The sequence below is a fragment of the Citrus sinensis genome, chromosome 4, assembly GCF_022201045.2.
Source record: "Citrus sinensis cultivar Valencia sweet orange chromosome 4, DVS_A1.0, whole genome shotgun sequence".
In the NCBI taxonomy this organism is placed as follows: Eukaryota; Viridiplantae; Streptophyta; class Magnoliopsida; order Sapindales; family Rutaceae; genus Citrus; species Citrus sinensis.
Window position 1 is genome coordinate 22,652,447 of NC_068559.1, and position 19,779 is coordinate 22,672,225.

Here is a 19,779-nt window from a genome sequence, read left to right on the forward strand (position 1 = left end):
TTTCAGGACCGAGCTTCATTGAAGGGCATTTTAGTAACCGAGAAAACAAATTGGACTAAAATATGAAGAAATGAAAACAGGGGGTTAGATCTGCGTGTTCGTCAAGTTTCCTCTTCTTAGCCAAATTTTTTCTTTCTTCTTCTTTGATTCATCTCTGTTGGGCTTTCTTAATCAGCCCAAATTTTGAGATGTGAAAATTCACAGTTTTACAACGAGTTCAGTTAGGATGAATGAACGAATGAATGAATTCAAGCCTTCATGAAGTTGTTTGTTTGTTTGCTGTGTCAATTATTCCTCAAAGGTGTTAGAGATGATGAGTTTAAACTGTAAACAGATCATTTGTTTCTTTCTTATGGTCTAATAATAACAATTATAAAGAATTCAAAATGGAGTCTTCGTCTTCGTCTCCTATATTTCTAGAAGACTTTGGTCAGAAAGTGGACCTGACTCGGAGGATCCGGGAAGTGTTGTTGAACTATCCGGAAGGCACAACTGTACTCAAGGAACTCATTCAGAACGCCGATGATGCCGGCGCCACACTTGTCCGCTTCTGCCTGGACCGCAGGGTCCACGCTTCTGATTCTCTCTTGTCTAGTAGCTTGGCTCAGTGGCAGGGCCCCGCTCTTTTGGCCTTCAACGACGCTGTATTCAGTGAAGAGGATTTTGTCAGTATTTCCAGAATTGGTGGTAGTAGTAAGCATGGCCAGGCTTGGAAGACAGGCCGATTTGGGTAAGGATTATACATTTGCAGTATCATAAGAGAGTTTATTTCATATGAGTAATGTTGAGGATAGAAAACGAATGTGTGATAGGAGAGTTAATTTGCAGATTTAGTTAAAATATCTGGTCATTAGAATTGACATACGTGTTGATTGTTTTGATTTTTGTAGGGTTGGTTTCAATTCGGTGTATCATCTAACTGATTTGCCGTCATTTGTGAGTGGGAAGTATGTTGTTCTTTTTGATCCTCAAGGTGTTTACTTACCAAATGTGTCTTCAGCAAATCCTGGGAAGAGAATTGAGTATGTTAGTTCTTCAGCCATCTCACAATATAAAGATCAGTTCTTTCCGTATTGTGCTTTTGGTTGTGACATGAAAACCCCTTTCGCTGGAACTTTATTCCGTTTCCCTTTGAGGAATGCAGATCAGGCTGCAAGGAGTAAGCTCTCAAGGCAAGCCTACGCTGAAGATAATGTTTCTTCCATGTTTGCTCAGCTTTATGAGGAAGGTGTTTTTACACTACTTTTTCTCAAAAGTGTACTGTCTGTTGAAATGTATACCTGGGATGTTGGAGAACCTGAGCCAAGGAAGCTTTATTCGTGCTCTGTCAGCTCAGCAAGTGATGAAACTATATGGCATCGACAAGGACTTCTGCGATTGTCCAAGTTACCCGTTTCCAATGAAAGCCAGATGGATGCCTATTCAGTGGATTTCTTGAATGAGGCAATGACTGGGGACAAAATTGAAAAGAAAATCCATACCTTTTATGTTGTACAAACAATGGCATCAGCATCTAGCAGGATTGGTACTTTTGCTGCCTCTGCATCCAAAGATTATGATATTCACCTCCTTCCATGGGCATCAGTTGCGGCTTGCATATCAGATGACACATCTGTTGTAAGTCAATTTCCCTTATATATTTCTTTTGCAACTATTTTCTTTTATTTATTTATTTCCGTTCTTTATCGAACTGAGTATTGTCTTATGGCATGGTGATTTTTAACAGACTGATATTCTGAAGCTTGGACGGGCATTCTGTTTCCTTCCATTGCCAGTAAGGACTGGATTAGCAGTGCAAATTAATGGATACTTTGAGGTCTCCTCAAACCGTCGTGGTATTTGGTATGGAGGTGACATGGACAGAAGTGGAAAAATTCGTTCTATCTGGAACAGGTTCCTTTTAGAAGAGGTTGTGGCCCCTGCTTTTGCAAAATTGCTGGTTGGAGTGCAAGGGTTGCTAGGTCCATCAAATTCTTACTATTCTTTATGGCCTAGTGGTACTTTTGAAGAGCCATGGAATATCTTAGTGGAGCATATATACAGAAACATTGGCAATGCTTCTGTTTTGTATTCAGATGTTGAAGGAGGAAAATGGGTATCACCAGTTGAAGCTTTTCTTTGTGATGAGGAGTTTACTAGAAGAAAGGAACTCTCTGATGCCCTGGTGCAGCTAGAAATGCCTGTTGTTCATTTGCCCAATCACTTGTTCAGCATGTTTTTGAAATGTGCTTGTGGTTTTCAGCAGAAAGTGGTCACTCCTGAAACAGTTCGCTGCTTTCTTCGTAAATGCAAGAATCTTACTACTGTTGGCAGATCTTGCAAGCTTATATTATTGGAATATTGTCTAGAAGACCTTCTAGATGATGATGTTGGTACACATGCGAAAAACTTGCCTCTGCTTCCATTAGCAAATGGCAGTTTTGGAATGTTTTGTGAAGTGTCTAAAGGGGTTTCGTATTTTGTTTGCAATGAACTAGAATACGGGCTTCTTCAGAAGGTTTCTGATCGAATAATTGATCGGAATGTTCCCCTCAATACACTGAGCAGACTTTCTGCCATTGCGAAGTCTGCAAAAGCAAATCTTATTAATTTCAATATTCACTATTTCCTTCAGTTTTTTCCAAGATTCGTACCTGCTGACTGGAAATACAAAAACAAAGTTTTATGGGATCCTGAGAATTGTGATGGTCATCCTCCTTCTTCATGGTTTGTGCTTCTCTGGAAATATCTTCAGAATCAGTGTGAAAAGTTATCACTATTTGGCGATTGGCCCATATTGCCATCAGCATCTGGGCATTTGTATAGAGCTTCAAGACAGTCTAAACTGATTAATACGGAGAAACTTTCTGATGCAATGCAAGAAATCCTTGTGAAGATTGGATGCAAGATACTTGACACCAATTATGGGATCAAACATCCAGACTTGTCTCATTATGTACATGATGCTGATTATGCAGGTGTTTTGGGATCCATCTTTGATACATTCTCTTCAAATGACGCCAGTGAAATAAGTCTTGAAAACTTGAGAACTGAACAGAAGGATGAGCTTCGTAGTTTTCTTCTTGATTCAAAATGGTACATGAGAGACTGTCTTAATGATTCTAACTTAAGAAATTGCAAGAGGTTGCCCATTTATAGAGTTTATGGTGGAGGATCTGCTCAAGCCTTCCAATTTTCTGATCTAGAAAATCCTCGAAAGTATTTACCACCTTTAGATGTCCCAGAAGGTCTTCTGGGAGTTGAATTTATCAGCAGCACATTAGGTATTGAGGAAGATATTTTGTTAGGATACTACGGAATTGAGAGGATGGGTAAGGCTTGTTTTTACCGACGGCAGGTGTTTTGCAGAATCAGAGACTTGCAGCCTGAAATTCGTGACCGAGTCATGCTCTCTGTTTTACAAAGTCTGCCGCAGCTATGTGTTGAAGACACATCTTTCAGAGAATGTGTGAAGAATTTGGAATTTGTCCCAACCACTAGTGGTGTTGTTAAGAGTCCTCAAGTGCTCTATGATCCTCGCAATGAAGAATTGTGTGCTCTACTGGAAGAGTCTGATAGTTTCCCTTGTGGCGCTTTCCAAGAGTCTGGCATTTTGGACATGCTACAGGGTTTGGGCCTTAAAACATCCGTGTCTCCTGAGACAGTCATAGAAAGTGCTCGAAAGGTAGAACGGCTATTGCATGAAGACCCAGAGAGGGCACATTCAAGAGGTAAAGTGCTTCTTTCATACTTAGAAGTAAATGCTATGAAGTGGCTGCCTGATCAATTGAATGATGATCAAGGAACTGTAAACAGAATGTTTTCACGAGCTGCAACTGCATTCAGGCCTCGCAACTTGAAGTCTGATCTTGAAAAATTCTGGAGTGATCTCCGGATGATTTGCTGGTGCCCTGTGTTAGTTTCTGCTCCATTTGAATGTTTACCATGGCCCGTAGTGTCATCCACTGTTGCTCCTCCAAAACTTGTAAGGCTACAAGAAGACCTATGGATTGTTTCAGCAAGCATGCGAATACTTGATGGTGCATGCTCTTCCACTGCATTATCTTATAACCTTGGATGGTTATCCCCACCAGGAGGAAGTGCTATCGCGGCCCAATTACTAGAGCTTGGGAAAAACAATGAGATTGTAAATGATCAAGTGCTCCGCCAGGAATTAGCCTTAGCAATGCCAAAGATATACTCAATACTGATGAGCTTAATCAGTTCAGATGAAATGGATATTGTAAAAGCTGTACTTGAAGGGTGCCGTTGGATCTGGGTGGGAGATGGATTTGCAACGTCAGATGAAGTTGTGCTTGATGGTCCTCTTCATTTGGCTCCTTATATACGTGTTATACCTATTGATTTAGCGGTTTTTAAGGAATTATTTCTGGAGCTTGGCATTAGGGAATTTTTGAAGCCCACTGATTATGCTAATATTTTATGTAGAATGGCCATGAAAAAAGGTTCTTCTCCTCTTGATTTGCAGGAAACAAGGTCCGCCACACTAATAGTTCAGCATCTGGCTGAAGGTCAGTTCCATGAACAAGTTAAGATATATTTACCAGATGTGTCAGGCAGCTTATTCCTTGCCAGTGAACTAGTTTATAATGATGCTCCCTGGTTGCTTGGCTCTGATGATTTTTCTAGCTCATTTAATGATGCATCTACAGTGCACTTGAATGCTAGGAGAGCATCCCAGAAATTTGTCCATGGAAATATATCTAATGAGGTTGCAGAGAAGCTTGGTGTCTGTTCACTTCGTAGGATCTTGCTTGCAGAGAGTGCTGATTCAATGAATTTGAGTTTATCAGGGGCTGCTGAAGCATTTGGACAGCATGAAGCTTTGACAACAAGGCTTAAGCATATACTCGAAATGTATGCAGATGGACCTGGGACACTATTTGAGTTGGTTCAAAATGCTGAGGATGCAGGAGCTTCTGAGGTGGTCTTTCTCTTGGACAAAACTCAATATGGTACCTCTTCTCTTCTTTCTCCTGAAATGGCAGATTGGCAGGGCCCTGCATTGTATAGTTTCAATGACTCTGTTTTCAGTCCACAAGATCTTTTTGCAATCTCGCGTATTGGTCAAGAAAGCAAATTAGAAAAGCCTCTTGCAATTGGAAGATTTGGGTTGGGTTTTAATTGTGTGTATCATTTTACTGATGTTCCCACATTTGTTTCTGGGGAAAACATTGTTATGTTTGATCCTCATGCTTGTAATTTGCCTGGGATATCTCCTTCCCACCCTGGACTGCGGATTAAATTTGTGGGGAGGAAAATTTTGGAGCAGTTTCCTGATCAATTTTCACCATTCTTACATTTTGGCTGTGACTTGCAGCATTCATTTCCTGGCACCCTCTTCCGTTTCCCTCTAAGAAGTGCTACTCTTGCTTCCCGAAGCCAGATAAAGAAAGAAGGTTATGCACCAGAAGATGTATTGTCTCTTTTTGCTTCTTTTTCTAATGTGGTTTCTGATGCTCTGGTTTTTCTCCGCAATGTGAAGACTATCTCCATTTTTGTCAAGGAAGGAACAGGTTATGAAATGCAACTAGTGCAACGTGTGCACCGGAGATGTATTACTGATCCAGACACAGAATCCAATATGGTGCATAATATATTTAATTTGATTGATGGAAAGCAGCATAAAGAGATGGATAAAGATCAGTTGCTGAAGAAATTGAGTAAATCCATAAATAGAAACCTGCCATATAAATGTCAGCAGATTGTTGTGACAGAGCAAAGTTCATCTGGTGGTGTTTCTCACTATTGGATGACTGGTGAATGTTTAGGTGGTGGGCGAACAAAGAACAATCTTGCAGTTGCTGAAAAGTGCTTTAATTCAATTCCTTGGGCTTCCGTTGCTGCATATATACACTCTGTTGAGGTGGATGGGGAATCAAGTGATGTCCTGAACTCAGAGAATGTTGGCACTTCGGATGTATTTCAAATTTCCTCAGGTTTAATTCGAAAGAGAAAGAATTTTGATGGCCGTGCTTTCTGCTTTTTACCACTGCCAATCAGTACTGGTCTTCCTGCACATGTTAATGCATACTTTGAATTGTCATCTAATCGGAGGGATATCTGGTTTGGAAATGACATGGCTGGTGGAGGGAAAAAACGTTCTGACTGGAATATTTATCTCCTTGAGGCTCTTGTTGCGCCTGCTTATGCTCGCTTGCTTGAAAAAATTGCATCACAGATAGGCCCAGGTGATTTGTATTTTTCGTATTGGCCAACAACAATAGGCTTAGAACCCTGGGCATCATTGGTGCGGAAACTTTACATGTTTATTGCTGATAATAGTCTTTGTGTACTATATACGAAAGCTAGAGGTGGGCAATGGATTTCAACGAAGCAAGCTATTTTTCCTGATTTTGCCTTTTATAAGACACATGAACTACTTGAAGCATTATCAGATGCTGGGCTACCCCTTGTGACTGTTTCCAAGCCAGTGGTAGAGAGATTTATGGATGTTTGCCCCTCTTTACATTTTCTGACACCAACATTGTTAAGGACACTGTTGATTCGGCGAAAGCGTGGATTTAAGGACCGGAGTGCAATGATCTTGGCACTTGAATATTGCTTGTTTGATTGTGTAATTCCTGTTCGGCCTGATTGTTTATATGGTTTACCTCTTTTACCTCTTGCCAATGGTTCATTTACTATGTTTGAGAAGAGTGGGGCTGGTGAAAGGATCTACATTGTGCGTGGGGATGAATATGGTCTTCTCAAGGATTCACTTTCAAATCAGCTTGTGGACTGTGGAATTCCTGAAGAAGTTCATGCGAAACTATGTGACATAGCTCAGAATGGGAAATCAAATATTTCTTTTCTCTCCTGCCCTTTGCTCGAGAAGCTCCTTATAAAATTACTTCCTGTGGAATGGCAATGTGCAAAAAAGATAACTTGGTCCCCTGGTCATCAGGGCCAACCAAGTTTAGAATGGATAAGATTGCTCTGGAGCTATCTTAAATCATCTTGTGAAGACCTTTCAATATTTTCTAAGTGGCCTATTCTTCCTGTTGCAGATAATTATCTCTTTCAGCTGTCTGAAAATTCTTGCGTGATTAAGGATGATGGGTGGAGTGAAAACATGTCTTCTTTGCTGCTGAAAGTAGGTTGTCTATTCTTGAGTCGAAACCTGCAGTTAGAACATCCACAATTGGAAAGATATGTGCAGCCTCCAACAGCTAGTGGTTTATTAAATGCATTTCTAGCAATTGCTGGTACACCTGAGAATGTTGAGGAACTTTTCTGTTGTGCATCAGAAGCAGAGCTGCACGAACTTAGGAGTTTTATTCTTCAGTCAAAATGGTTCTTTGAAGAGGAAATGTGTGACACACAAATTGACATCATTAGACACCTCCCTGTGTTTGAGTCATACAGAAGTAGAAATCTAGTTAGTTTGAGTAAACCGATCAAATGGCTTAAACCTGATGGTGTTTGTGATGATCTTTTGCATGATGATTTTGTACGAACAGAATCACAGAGGGAGAGAATCATTTTGAAAAGGTATTTACAGATTAGAGAGCCATCAAGGATGGAATTCTACAAAGTTTATGTCCTCAACCGCATGTCAGAATTCCTTTCACAACAGGGAGCTCTTTCAGCTATTCTGCATGATGTGAAGCTTCTGATTGAAGAGGACATATCCATCAAATCAACACTTTCAATGGCCTCTTTTGTTTTGGCAGCCAATGGATCTTGGCAAGCACCATCCAGGTTTGTATTTCTGTGTTTCAATCTAAATACTTTCTCGAGATGATGCTAAGCTTGAGGCATTTCGAATTGTTTGTTGACACGGGTAAATCCCTTAGGAAGTGGTTAGGTTTGTGCAAACACATATTAGATGCGAAGGTTGTTAAATTTGATCTTACTCAGAACTTGTTGGAATTGGACAGAGGATTTTAAGATACTGAATGAAAAAATTACTACAAATTATACAGATATATGTTAAGAAATCATAAGATCAAGAGACACGAGCATAACACTGAAGAAGCATGTTAATTTTTATGTGTTAATTTAGCCCATGATGATGAATAACCTCATCTTAAAATAAGGATGTAGCTTTATAGTATATCTGGCGTCCAATCTATATCCTGGTACAATTTTACTCATCCTCACTTTCCCAATCTTCATGCAGTCATTATTTCTGATAAGTGCTGTTGGTCTATTACTTCTACCCAATTTTTTAAATTGGTAATATTTTTACATAGACATAGCTTCTCAGTCTTTTGAATTGGTATTTACCTTTTACTGTCTGCACGACTAAACTTATCTGCATCACAAAAAATATTTGCTAGTATCATTTCCCTCACTATAATAGTTTTTTCAGGCTCTATGATCCTCGTGTCCCTGAGCTACGAAAGTTGCTTCATGGAGAAATGTTCTTTCCTTCAGACCAATTCTCTGATCCTGAAACTTTGGATACATTGGTCAGCCTCGGGCTTAATAGAACTTTGGGTTTTACTGGGTTGCTTGATTGTGCTAGATCGGTGTCGATGTTCCATGATTCTAGGGACTCACAAGCTATAGATTACGGATGGAGATTATTTAAATGTTTGGATACTCTTGCACCTAAGCTTTCAACTGAAAAGGGAGAAAGCAATGGTGCTGAAGTGCTGAATCCTATGTTTATCCAGAATAATGAGGTTGCTGATGTTCAGTGTGTTGACACTTCAGTGGGAGAAGAGAACCATTCAGAAGGTGATCTGGACTTTGCTTATGTTGTTGACAACTTAATTGATGATAAACCAGGAGAAAACTTTTGGTCTGAAATGAGGGCCATACCTTGGTGTCCTGTGTGTGCTGAACCACCTTTTCTGGGACTACCTTGGTTGAAAAGCAGTAACCAAGTAGCATCTCCATGCTATGTGAGACCTAAATCACAGATGTGGTTGGTGTCTTTCTCTATGCATGTACTAGATGGAGAATGTGGCTCAATGTATCTACAACATAAACTTGGTTGGATGGATGGCATAAGCATAGATGTCTTATCCACACAACTTATTGAGTTATCCAAGTCCTATGGCCAGCTTAAGTTGCATTCTTTGAGGGAAACCGGTATTGATACTGCGCTTCAAAAGGGAATTCCAACTCTTTATTCGAAATTGCAAGAATATATTAGTACTGATGAGTTCGTGGTTCTTAAATCAGCTCTGGATGGTGTTGCTTGGGTTTGGATTGGAGATGAATTTGTGTCTCCGAGTGCTCTTGCGTTTGATTCACCTGTGAAATTTACCCCATATTTGTATGTTGTCCCATCTGAATTATCGGAATTTAGAGAGCTGCTCCTTGAATTAGGCGTGAGACTTAGTTTTGATATTTGGGACTATTTTCGTGTTCTACAACGCCTACAGAATGATGTCGAAGGTGTTCCGCTGTCAACTGATCAGTTAAGTTTCGTCTGTTGCATCCTTGAAGCTGTTTCAGACTGTTTCTTGGACAAACCATTGTTTGAGGCCTGTAATACTCTATTAATTCCAGATTCTTTTGGAATTCTGAGGTTTGCTCGGGATCTTGTGTATAATGATGCACCATGGATAGAAGACAATCTTGTTGGGAAACATTTTATTCATCCATCTATCAGCAATGATTTGGCAGACAGGTTGGGGGTAAAATCAATTCGATGTCTCTCTTTGGTAGATGAAGACATGACTAAAGATCTCCCATGTATGGACTTTGCTAGAATAAGTGAGCTTCTGGCATGTTATGGGAGCAATGATTTCTTGTTGTTCGACCTTCTAGAGTTGGCAGATTGCTGTAAAGCTAAGAAGCTACACCTTTATTTTGACAAGAGGGACCATCCTCGACAGTCTTTGCTACAGCATAATTTAGGTAATCAATTTAATTCTATATGTGTTCTCTTTTTAATTTTGTAGGGTGATGATATAATGTAGGAAGGATCCTTAGGTTAATGGAATACTTATTATCTTCTTGCTGTTCATTTGTTTGGCAATAAAAGTCTAAGCAGTTGTTAGTATTAGAGGGGCAGTGGTGAATGCTTTGTGGTAAAAAATGGTCAGTAGACCAAAAGGAAAAAAAACTACACAAATTATGGGTGGAAAATCTTTAATTAATTCTGCACTCTGTAAATTGTATATAATTATATGTTCTTTGTCACATTGGAGGTATGTGACAACACTATATCTACAACGTTTCCCTGGTTTATTATTCTGAATGCTGCACTTAATTGTGGCTGGAACAGGTGAATTTCAAGGTCCTGCCTTAGTTGCCGTTCTGGAGGGGGCCATCTTGAGTCGGGAGGAAATTAGTAGTCTCCAACTTTTACCCCCTTGGAGACTTCGGGGTGATATTCTTAACTACGGCTTGGGATTGCTTAGTTGTTATTTCATATGTGATTTCCTGTCTATAGTTTCTGGTGGATACTATTACATGTTTGATCCACGTGGCTTGGCACTGGCTATATCTTCTAGTCATAGTCCTTCGGCAAAGGAGTTCTCTCTGTTAGGTATTTCATTCACGCATCTTCATTGGATATTGGATTTCTCTAACGTGCTCATACTTATTGCTTTTTTCTGGAAAATTCTTTTGTACCTCATTTTAGGCAATTCCATTTAAACTGCTTTTTCTTATAGAGCTCTGTATTGGATTATTTCCATTTTTTCCTTCTGTGATCGCAGGTACTAATTTGACAGAGCGGTTTCGTGATCAATTTAATCCAATGCTGATTGATGAAAATATGCCCTGGTCATCTTTAGATTCGACTGTTATCCGCATGCCTCTATCATCAGAGTGCTTGAAGGATGGACTTGAGTTGGGGTTGAAGAGAGTAAAGCAAATAGTTGAGAGATATTTAGAGCATGCATCTAGATCTCTTATTTTTCTGAAGTCAGTTCTGCAGGTATGTTTAGAGCACGTTACTCTAATTGCATGATTTGCTCTGTTACGTTTTCTCGTGCCTATTCACATGCTAGAGTCGTACAGCATGAAATGTTTTGTCTCATTTAGATCTATATGTATATTGTCATGTCATAAGAAAAGATAAAATTTCATTTGACATTTATCTTGGTTTTTAAATAGCGAATGTGCGTGTGTGTTCACATGTGTGTTTGTGTGATTGTTTGGGATCTTTTTTTGATGTTGTTACCTATATTTGTTTTAAGCACTGATTGGTTAATGCATTGCATTGTTGTAGAATACAGTATATAAGTAGACAGATATGATATGATAATTGCATAATCACGAACAGCCTTCAGTTAAGAATTTTGTCTACTGCTATTATCAATCTCAAATTTTGCACACAAATATTGTTGTCCCCTTAATATGTGTGCCCTTGGGGCATACATATATTCAGTCATACATACACACATAAGTACAAAGTCTATTCAATTCCCATCTGTATTACATTGGAGTATATAAACACTTTTAACTACGACAAAATTTATTGGCTTCTTGTTAATCCAATTTATTTATAAATTGATTTTGCATCAATTTAGTAATTGATTTTGTTATTGTACAGAAGTTGTCATTCTAGTAACTGGAACATTTATGAGCTGCCTTATCTTTACCATCAGTAAAACTTCCACAGAAAAGAATGATTATGCGTTGTCCATGTCAATAAATTTTTTAGGTTTTGATGTTAGTAAATAGTGCATGAAAGTGGCGCATATATATGCTAACCTTACTAACATTAACTTCGGCCTTCTCTTTAGTGAATAATACCCCCAATTCATGAATGTGAAACTTGTAAGTTTTTTTTGAAGCAGCAATCAAATTCAAATCCACATTATGCTGACTTTATTCATCGTTTCTTTAAATGATTTTTATTTTTAACAAGAAAAATCTCCCCTTTAGCCTTAATAAACCTGCTCTGTTTGCAGGTTCTAAATCATATAGTTGTTTAGATGTCATGGAAATCAAGTTTATTTTCTATAAAGCTGTAACTGCCATGTTGCTCTATAAATTTTGTCTCATGAGTTTTTTGGAAATATATAATTGCTTTCAGGTATCATTTTCAACATGGGAAGAAGGCACTGATGAGCCTTGCCAGGATTACCTGGTATGCGTTGATCCATCATCTGCTGTGATGAGGAATCCGTTTTCAGAGAAGAAATGGAGGAAGTTTCAAATATCAAGGCTATTTAGTAGTTCAAATGCTGCTATTAAGTTGCACATAGTAGATGTGAACCTGCTCCAAGGAGGAACTAGATTTGTTGACAAATGGCTTGTTGCACTTAGCCTAGGTTCTGGGCAAACAAGAAATATGGCTCTTGATAGGTATGTTGGAAGCAAAAAGTTATTTTGACATCCTTCTCTGTCTGTGGATTTATACAGCGAAACATGCTTTTTTTAAATGTTATGTTTTCTCAAGAACTTGTTGATTTTGTTTGAAACTAAGGTGATCTTTGACTCTGTAGCTTATCTTATAATTGTTATTTTTGAAAATGATTATTTTTCTATCTGCGGAAAAGGAAAAATTCAACCGTCCATGAACTTATTTTCCTATAGACAGCCAGAAATTTGACAAAATCTATATAGTTACCTCCCGTTTTTGTTTTCGGTACAAACAGAAAAGCATCTGGAACATTATGTGAAAGGGTGTCTCTCATGGCATCTTTTTACTTATATATTACATTTTTTTCCCTCTTTTTGCAGACGATATCTAGCTTATAACTTGACACCTGTAGCTGGAGTCGCTGCACATATATCCCGGGATGGTCTTCCCACTGATGCTCATGAATCAAATTCAATTATGTCTCCTCTTCCTTTGTCTGGTGATACAAATTTACCAGTGACTGTACTAGGATGTTTCCTTGTGCAGCACAATGGTGGTCGCTGTCTCTTTAAACACCAGGACGGAAGAGATTTGTTAGAGGGATGGCCAGAAACCGGAGATCATCTGATTGAAGCTTGGAACAGAGAACTGATGAGTTGTGTTCGTAATGCCTACATTGAAATGGTGGTGGAAATTCAGAAGTTACAAAGAGAACCTTCAAGTTCTTCTATTGAGTCAAGTGCAGGTCGTGCAATTCCCTTGTCTTTAAAGGTTTATGGGGATCAAATTTATTCCTTCTGGCCAACATCTATTTGTCAGGCTCTTATTAGTCAACCTGAAGATGGTAACTTGATACCAGTTAAAGTGCTTAAGGCAGACTGGGAATGCCTTATTGAACAAGTGGTAAGACCTTTCTACACTCGCCTCGTTGATCTTCCAGTATGGCAGCTGTACTCAGGAAACTTTGTCAAGGCTGAGGAAGGTATGTTTCTGTCTCAACCTGGGAATGGGGTGGGTGGTAATCTGCTTCCTGCTACTGTTTGTAGTTTTGTGAAGGAACACTATCAGGTGTTTTCTGTACCATGGGAATTGGTGACTGAAATTAAAGCCGTGGGGGTTAGAGTTCGAGAAATTAAACCTAAAATGGTCCGGGATCTTCTAAGGGTCACCTCAACATCTATTGTTCTCCGATCAGTTGATACTTATGTAGATGTTCTAGAGTACTGCTTGTCTGACATTCAATTCCTAGAATCATCTAGCTATAGTGGAGATGATGCATCACTTGACCCTGTTGACTCTAATACTATGGGTGGAGCACATAATGAAGTGAGCAGCAGTTCTGCTTCAGTATCAATCCCTCATGTGCGTAGTTCTCATGGCTCATCTTCCCAGGGTTCAGGTGATGCAATTGACATGGTGACTAGTTTGGGGAGGGCTTTATTTGAGTTTGGTCGCGTAGTGGTTGAAGATATTGGTAGGTCTGGAGGGCCTATACTACAGAGAAACACCATTGCGGGTAGCAGTAGCATAAGCAATAGAAATATAGACCCAAAGCTGTTATCGATAGCTGCTGAGCTCAAAACCTTACCATTTCCAACTGCAACAAATCATCTAGCAAGGTTGGGGGTTACTGAACTCTGGATTGGAGACAAGGAGCACCAGGCACTAATGGTGTCTTTAGCTGCAAAGTTTATCCATCCAAAAGTATTTGATAGAGCAATCTTGGCTGGTATTTTTTCAAGATCTGTCCTACAATCATTGCTGAAATTGAAAAGTTTCTCTATTCACTTATTAGCTAGTCATATGAGGTTGCTTTTGAACAATAACTGGGTGGAACATGTCATGGAATCAAACATGGCTCCATGGTTTTCTTGGGAGAATACAAGTTCTGGTGGGGAAGGGGGTCCGTCTGCTGAGTGGATCAAATTGTTTTGGAGAAGTTTCAGTGGGTCATCGGAACACCTCTCTCTCTTTTCTGATTGGCCTCTCATTCCTGCTTTTCTTGGTCGGTCGATTTTATGCCGTGTAAGGGATCGTCATCTGCTCTTCATTCCACCTCCGCTTTCAGGTTCAGTTCTTGGCAATGGTGTCACAAATGTGGGAGCAACAGGAAGTGATCCAACTGGATTATCTATGAATCATACTTCTGAATCACTCCAGACTTACATTACGGCTTTTGAAGTAGCCAAAAGGAGGTATCCTTGGTTGTTGTCACTCTTGAACCAGTGCAACATTCCCATTTTTGATACTGCTTTCATGGATTGTGCTGCCTCATGTAATTGTCTCCCTACACCCAGTCAATCATTAGGGCAAGTTATTGCTTCCAAGCTTGTTGCTGCTAAACATGCTGGCTACTTTCCTGAACTTAGTTCCCTTTCAGCTTCAGACCGAGATGAACTTTTCACACTTTTTGCACATGATTTCTCCTCTAATAGTTCTAAATATGGGACAGAAGAACATGAAGTGTTACGTTCTCTGCCTATATATAGAACGGTTGTAGGGTCATGCACACGTTTGAATGGTCAAGAGCAGTGTGTGATTGCTTCAAATTCATTCCTTAAGCCATGTGATGAGCGATGCCTTAATTATTCCTCAGATTCAATTGAATTTGTTTTACTTCGGGCCCTTGGGGTCCTTGAATTGCATGACAAACAGATACTGATAAAGTTTGGGTTGCCTGGATATGAAGGAAAACCAACTTCTGAGCAGGAGGATATATTGATCTATCTGTATACTAATTGGCAAGACCTAGAAGCAGATTCTTCTGTAGTTGATGTTTTGAAGGAGACTAAATTTGTAAGAAATGCTGATGAATTTACCATAGATTTGTACAAACCCAAGGATCTGTACGATCCCTCTGATGCCATATTAACATCTGTCTTTTCTGGTGAGAGGAAGAAATTTCCAGGAGAGAGATTTGGTACAGAGGGTTGGCTTCGAATTTTACGGAAAACAGGCCTTCGAACTTCAACAGAAGCAGACATAATTCTTGAATGTGCCAAAAGGGTTGAGTTTCTTGGAAATGAATGCTTGAAGTCTCAAGTAGATTTTGATGAATTTGAGACTGACTTGATCCACTCACACAACGAAGTTTCAATGGAAATTTGGCTACTGGCTGGTTCTGTTGTTGAGGCTGTGTTCTCAAACTTTGCTATTCTTTATGGAAATAACTTCTGTAATCAATTCGGCAAGATTGCTTGTGTACCTGCTGAACTAGGCTTGCCAAATGTCTATGGTAAGAAAGCTGGCAAGAGGGTTCTTACATCATACAATGAAGCTATTATCTCAAAGGATTGGCCTCTTGCCTGGAGTTGCGCCCCTTTTATTTCCAGACAAAATTTTGTTCCACCTGAATACTCCTGGGGAGCACTCCAGTTGAGGAGCCCTCCAACTTTTTCTACTGTCCTAAAACATTTGCAGGTGGTGATTTAATAGAATATTTTATACTGTCATTCAATAGAATATTTGCAAACAGATGTGAAACTGACTAAATGTGCCTCAGTTAACTGGAAAAAATGGTGGCGAAGACACTCTTTCTCATTGGCCGATCACATCAGGCATGATGACTATTGACGAAGCTTGCTGTGAAATTTTGAAATACCTGGATAAGATTTGGGGTTCCCTTTCCTCTTCAGGTAGCTCTCATGCCTATCTATAGTTTTTCCCCTAATGAATTTATTTCCCCGCCCTCCTCCTATTTTTGACTTTGTTGAAAAACTCATCCAAGACATTTCTGTTTGGCCTTCAGAGAATTAACAAGTATTAAATGTTTAGTATTGGTTTTAGGAAAACACTTGGTATCTAGACACTGATGCTGAAACTTATTCGCTTTTACTTGAGTTTATTTCCTTATTATTATTATTATTATTTCGAATGAATCCTGTTATTATACAAGCAATGCAGTGTGTTTATTAAGTCTGTATTTAAATCCTGCTTCTCCCGCTTTTGGGTACTTAATAGGAGTATAATAGCTGAAGCTGCTAGTTGGGGAGCTCAACCGTAGTACGCATAGCGATACTGAACATTATACTTAAAATGTGAATAACTTTATTGTTCCCTCTCACCTGCAGGCCAAATGAACAATTAAATTAGATGAGCCTGGCATGTGTATTAGGAACTCAATCAAACATAGACCTAAAAGACTTTTGGGTATGATATCATGCTAGACATGTCACACATCCAATCCAAAAACTTTAGCTATTCGGTGGAGCACCAAATATACACTTGCCATTTCTAACCATTATTTCTGTTTGGAGATACTCTCTTATTTGTAATTTCTTTGGCTGTTTTTGGGGCTAATGGACATCTTGTTCACCTTTTGTAAATTTCTATATCTTCAATCTACTCAACTTTTTTCTCCAAATTAATGTTGAACTCTTCAACTCTCCTAACTTGTTAGGTTACTACTCTTTGATAATTTGTTGGAAGTACTTACTTTGCATAGTTATTATTACTTTGACGCAGATTTAACAGAGCTGCGGAGAGTGGCTTTTTTGCCTGTTGCAAATGGGACACGATTAGTGACTGCAAACCGTCTTTTTGTGCGCTTGTCAGTTAATCTATCACCGTTTGCCTTTGAACTTCCTACTATATATCTTCCTTTTGTAAAGATTCTCAAAGATTTGGGACTTCAGGACATGCTATCAGTTGCTTCTGCGAAGGATCTACTCCTGAATCTCCAGAAAGCATCTGGGTATCAGCGTCTAAACCCAAATGAACTTCGTGCTGTGTTGGAAATTTTGCATTTTGTCTGTGACGGGACTGAGGCAAACATGTCTGGTGGGTTTGATTTGGAATCAGACACAATTATCCCAGATGACGGATGCAGACTTGTTCATGCAAAATTATGTGTGTGCATTGATTCTTATGGTTCTCGTTATTTGAAATGTATTGAAACCTCCAGATTAAGATTTGTCCACCCAGATCTTCCAGAGAGACTATGTGTAGTCTTGGGCATCAAAAAGCTATCTGATGTTGTCATAGAGGTAGATTAATCTTCCTTAACTTCCACACTTAGAACTTCTATTAGATGTTATTGGTAATGGACTTTTATGTTTATTTGGCAAAATATGTGCTGCAGGAACTTAATCATGAAGGGCATATACGGAATTTAGACCATATTGGATCTGTCTCGCTTGCAGATATCAAAGAGAAGTTGTTAAGCAGATCGTTTCAGGATGCTGTATGGAGTCTTTTGAATAGCTTAGCCACTTATGTTCCTACAATTAATAATTTAACTTTTGGTTCCATACAGAGTTCACTAGAAACTGTTGCCAAGAAATTGCAGTTTGTTAAGTGTCTTCATACTCGGTTTTTGCTCCTTCCTAAAGCTATAGATATAACTCTTGCTGCTAGGGATTCCCTTATTCCAGTCTGTGATGATGGTTTTGAACATCAAAGGCTTTACTTTCTCAACCGTTCAGAGACCCATATTTTAGTTGCTGAAACTCCAGGCTATATATCTGTCCTTGATGTTATTGCAATTGTTGTGAGTCAAGTTTTAGGCTCTCCCATTCCCTTGCCTGTAGGATCCTTGTTTTTCTGTCCTGAAGGCTCTGATACTGTAATTCTTGATATGTTGAAACTTTCTACTTGCAAAAGGGATTTTGAAGCTGTGAGTAATGGCTTGGTTGGCAAAGAAATACTCTCAAAAGATGCTCTTCGAGTGCAATTTCATCCATTAAGGCCATTTTACAGGGGAGAGATAGTTGCATTCCGCATTCAAAATGGAGAGAAATTAAAATATGGTAGAGTTCCAGAGGATGTCAGACCTTCAGCTGGTCAAGCACTCTATAGATTAAAGGTGGAAACCGCAGCAGGAGTGACCGAGTCTATTCTTTCTTCACAAGTTTTCTCATTCAGAAGCATGTTGGCTGATGAGGCTTCCACATCAACCATACCAGAGGATATTGATGAAGTAGCTGATAACATATCTCATGATGAGTTGCCAGAGACTTCTAGAAGACGAAAAAATAAAACTTCTCAGGTTCGGGCCTCTCACTTGTTTAGATAATTGATCTATTTATCATGGCTGCTGTAGAAATGCAATAACGATCTAATTTCTCTCTTGACCTCTTGGCCAGTCATAAACTTGTGATATCCTGCTACATTGTGTATTTCTGCCTAAATCTATGGCTCTTTCTAAAGCCATCGCGATTTTTTAAGGCAATTGGACTATCCTCTTTCATATTCAAGCATTTAACTGAGAAACCTTACTTCTTGACAGCCGCAGCTCAGTAAAGAGCTACAGTATGGACGAGTATCAGCTGCAGAACTGGTTCAGGCAGTTCATGAGATGCTTTCTGCAGCTGGAGTCAGTATGGGTGTGGAGACACAGTCTTTACTGCAGAAGACCATTACCCTACAAGAACAATTGGAAGTGTCCCAGGCTGCACTTTTGCTTGAGCAGGTATATCTCTTGCATATCTGAAATAGGAAGGGGTTATTCAAACACACAGAATTAGTTTTCGTACCATTTTCTGGACACCCCAACTAATGAAATTTGAAAATCAAGTTTTTGTTCTATACACCCATTAAAATGTTATGTATACCCCTGATAAACTGAGGCTTGTTAATTAATTCGGCACTTTAGTTTGTTCAGCCAGACTCAATGGAACACTTATTGGGCTCATTATGTCATAATGAAATATTTTTGTTCGGTTTGATGTGACTTAGCTATTTTTTTACTAACATCATTGAAAAAATAGTGTAATTATTTGTTTATTAATGATGTGCCATTGATATTGCCCATTTATATACAACCTGACTGTTACAATTTTGTGTCGGATTGTTTCCAATGACAAATTCTCAATATTATGGGTATAATTGCAGGAGAGGGGTGACATGGCCGCAAAAGAAGCTGATACAGCAAAATCAGCATGGATGTGTCGGGTCTGTTTGAGCAATGAAGTTGATATAACGATCGTTCCTTGTGGTCATGTACTTTGTCGTAGATGCTCCTCTGCTGTTTCCAGGTGCCCATTCTGTAGGCTTCAGGTTACGAAAACCATACGAATTTTCAGGGCATAAGAAATTGTTTCAGGCAATATGATGAGTTTTATTGTCTCATCTATATTGCGTTTCTCCATGTTTCTGTGTACGAAGAAAAAAAAAGGTGTAGTTGTTATGTACAGCCCTTTTTGCCCCCATATTTTTGGGTTATGGGTTAAAAAAGAAAGAAAATTGAGGAAAAAGAACCTAGGAAATTGAAGAATGTTCAATTTCTGGGATTTATACCGGTCATAGAGTGAAGTTGAGGTGAACATTTCCTTTTTAGTGTTGCGTGATCTTATATAGGGATGACTTTACTGGCATAATTTTGTTCTTCTTTCACATCGGCGCTTCGTGTGCACATGGTTTTGTGTGCTCATGTACAAATGGAAATGTAAATTGATAGTGATGATATTCTTAACGTCGAGTTCAATCCATGTTGCTTGTGCTATATGAGGAGCTTCTCTTCTTTCTTGTTTAATTAATTTAACAATGACTGTGAACCAGTTCCTCTGTAATCCTAGTATTGTTAGAAGATTTTACATTTCCAGTCCATGTAAAAAGAACTT

The 19,779-nt window shown here is 39.1% G+C and overlaps 1 protein-coding gene across 1 annotated transcript; it reads left to right on the top strand.

The window, feature by feature from the left end:
- Positions 1-107: 107 nt before the first annotated feature.
- LOC102609886 (uncharacterized) lies at positions 108-19,661 on the top strand. The gene is made up of 13 exons (XM_006484481.4): positions 108-730; positions 891-1,617; positions 1,727-7,704; positions 8,318-9,819; positions 10,190-10,453; positions 10,626-10,846; positions 11,951-12,222; positions 12,601-15,640; positions 15,723-15,855; positions 16,685-17,205; positions 17,301-18,206; positions 18,447-18,629; positions 19,052-19,661. The coding sequence occupies exons 1-13, from the start codon at positions 387-389 to the stop codon at positions 19,247-19,249; spliced, it is 14,289 nt and encodes a 4,762-aa protein (XP_006484544.1). The 5' UTR covers positions 108-386; the 3' UTR covers positions 19,250-19,661.
- The last annotated feature ends 118 nt before the right edge of the window (positions 19,662-19,779 follow it).

Excerpts from the sequence above, each read along its gene's own strand:
- LOC102609886 (XM_006484481.4), top strand. The coding sequence starts at position 387 with ATGGAGTCTTCGTCTTCGTCTCCTATATTTCTAGAAGACTTTGGTCAG. Across the intron at positions 7,705-8,317 it reads TCTTGGCAAGCACCATCCAG|GCTCTATGATCCTCGTGTCC; the intron begins GTTTGTATTTCT and ends TAGTTTTTTCAG. Across the intron at positions 18,630-19,051 it reads CTGCACTTTTGCTTGAGCAG|GAGAGGGGTGACATGGCCGC; the intron begins GTATATCTCTTG and ends GTATAATTGCAG.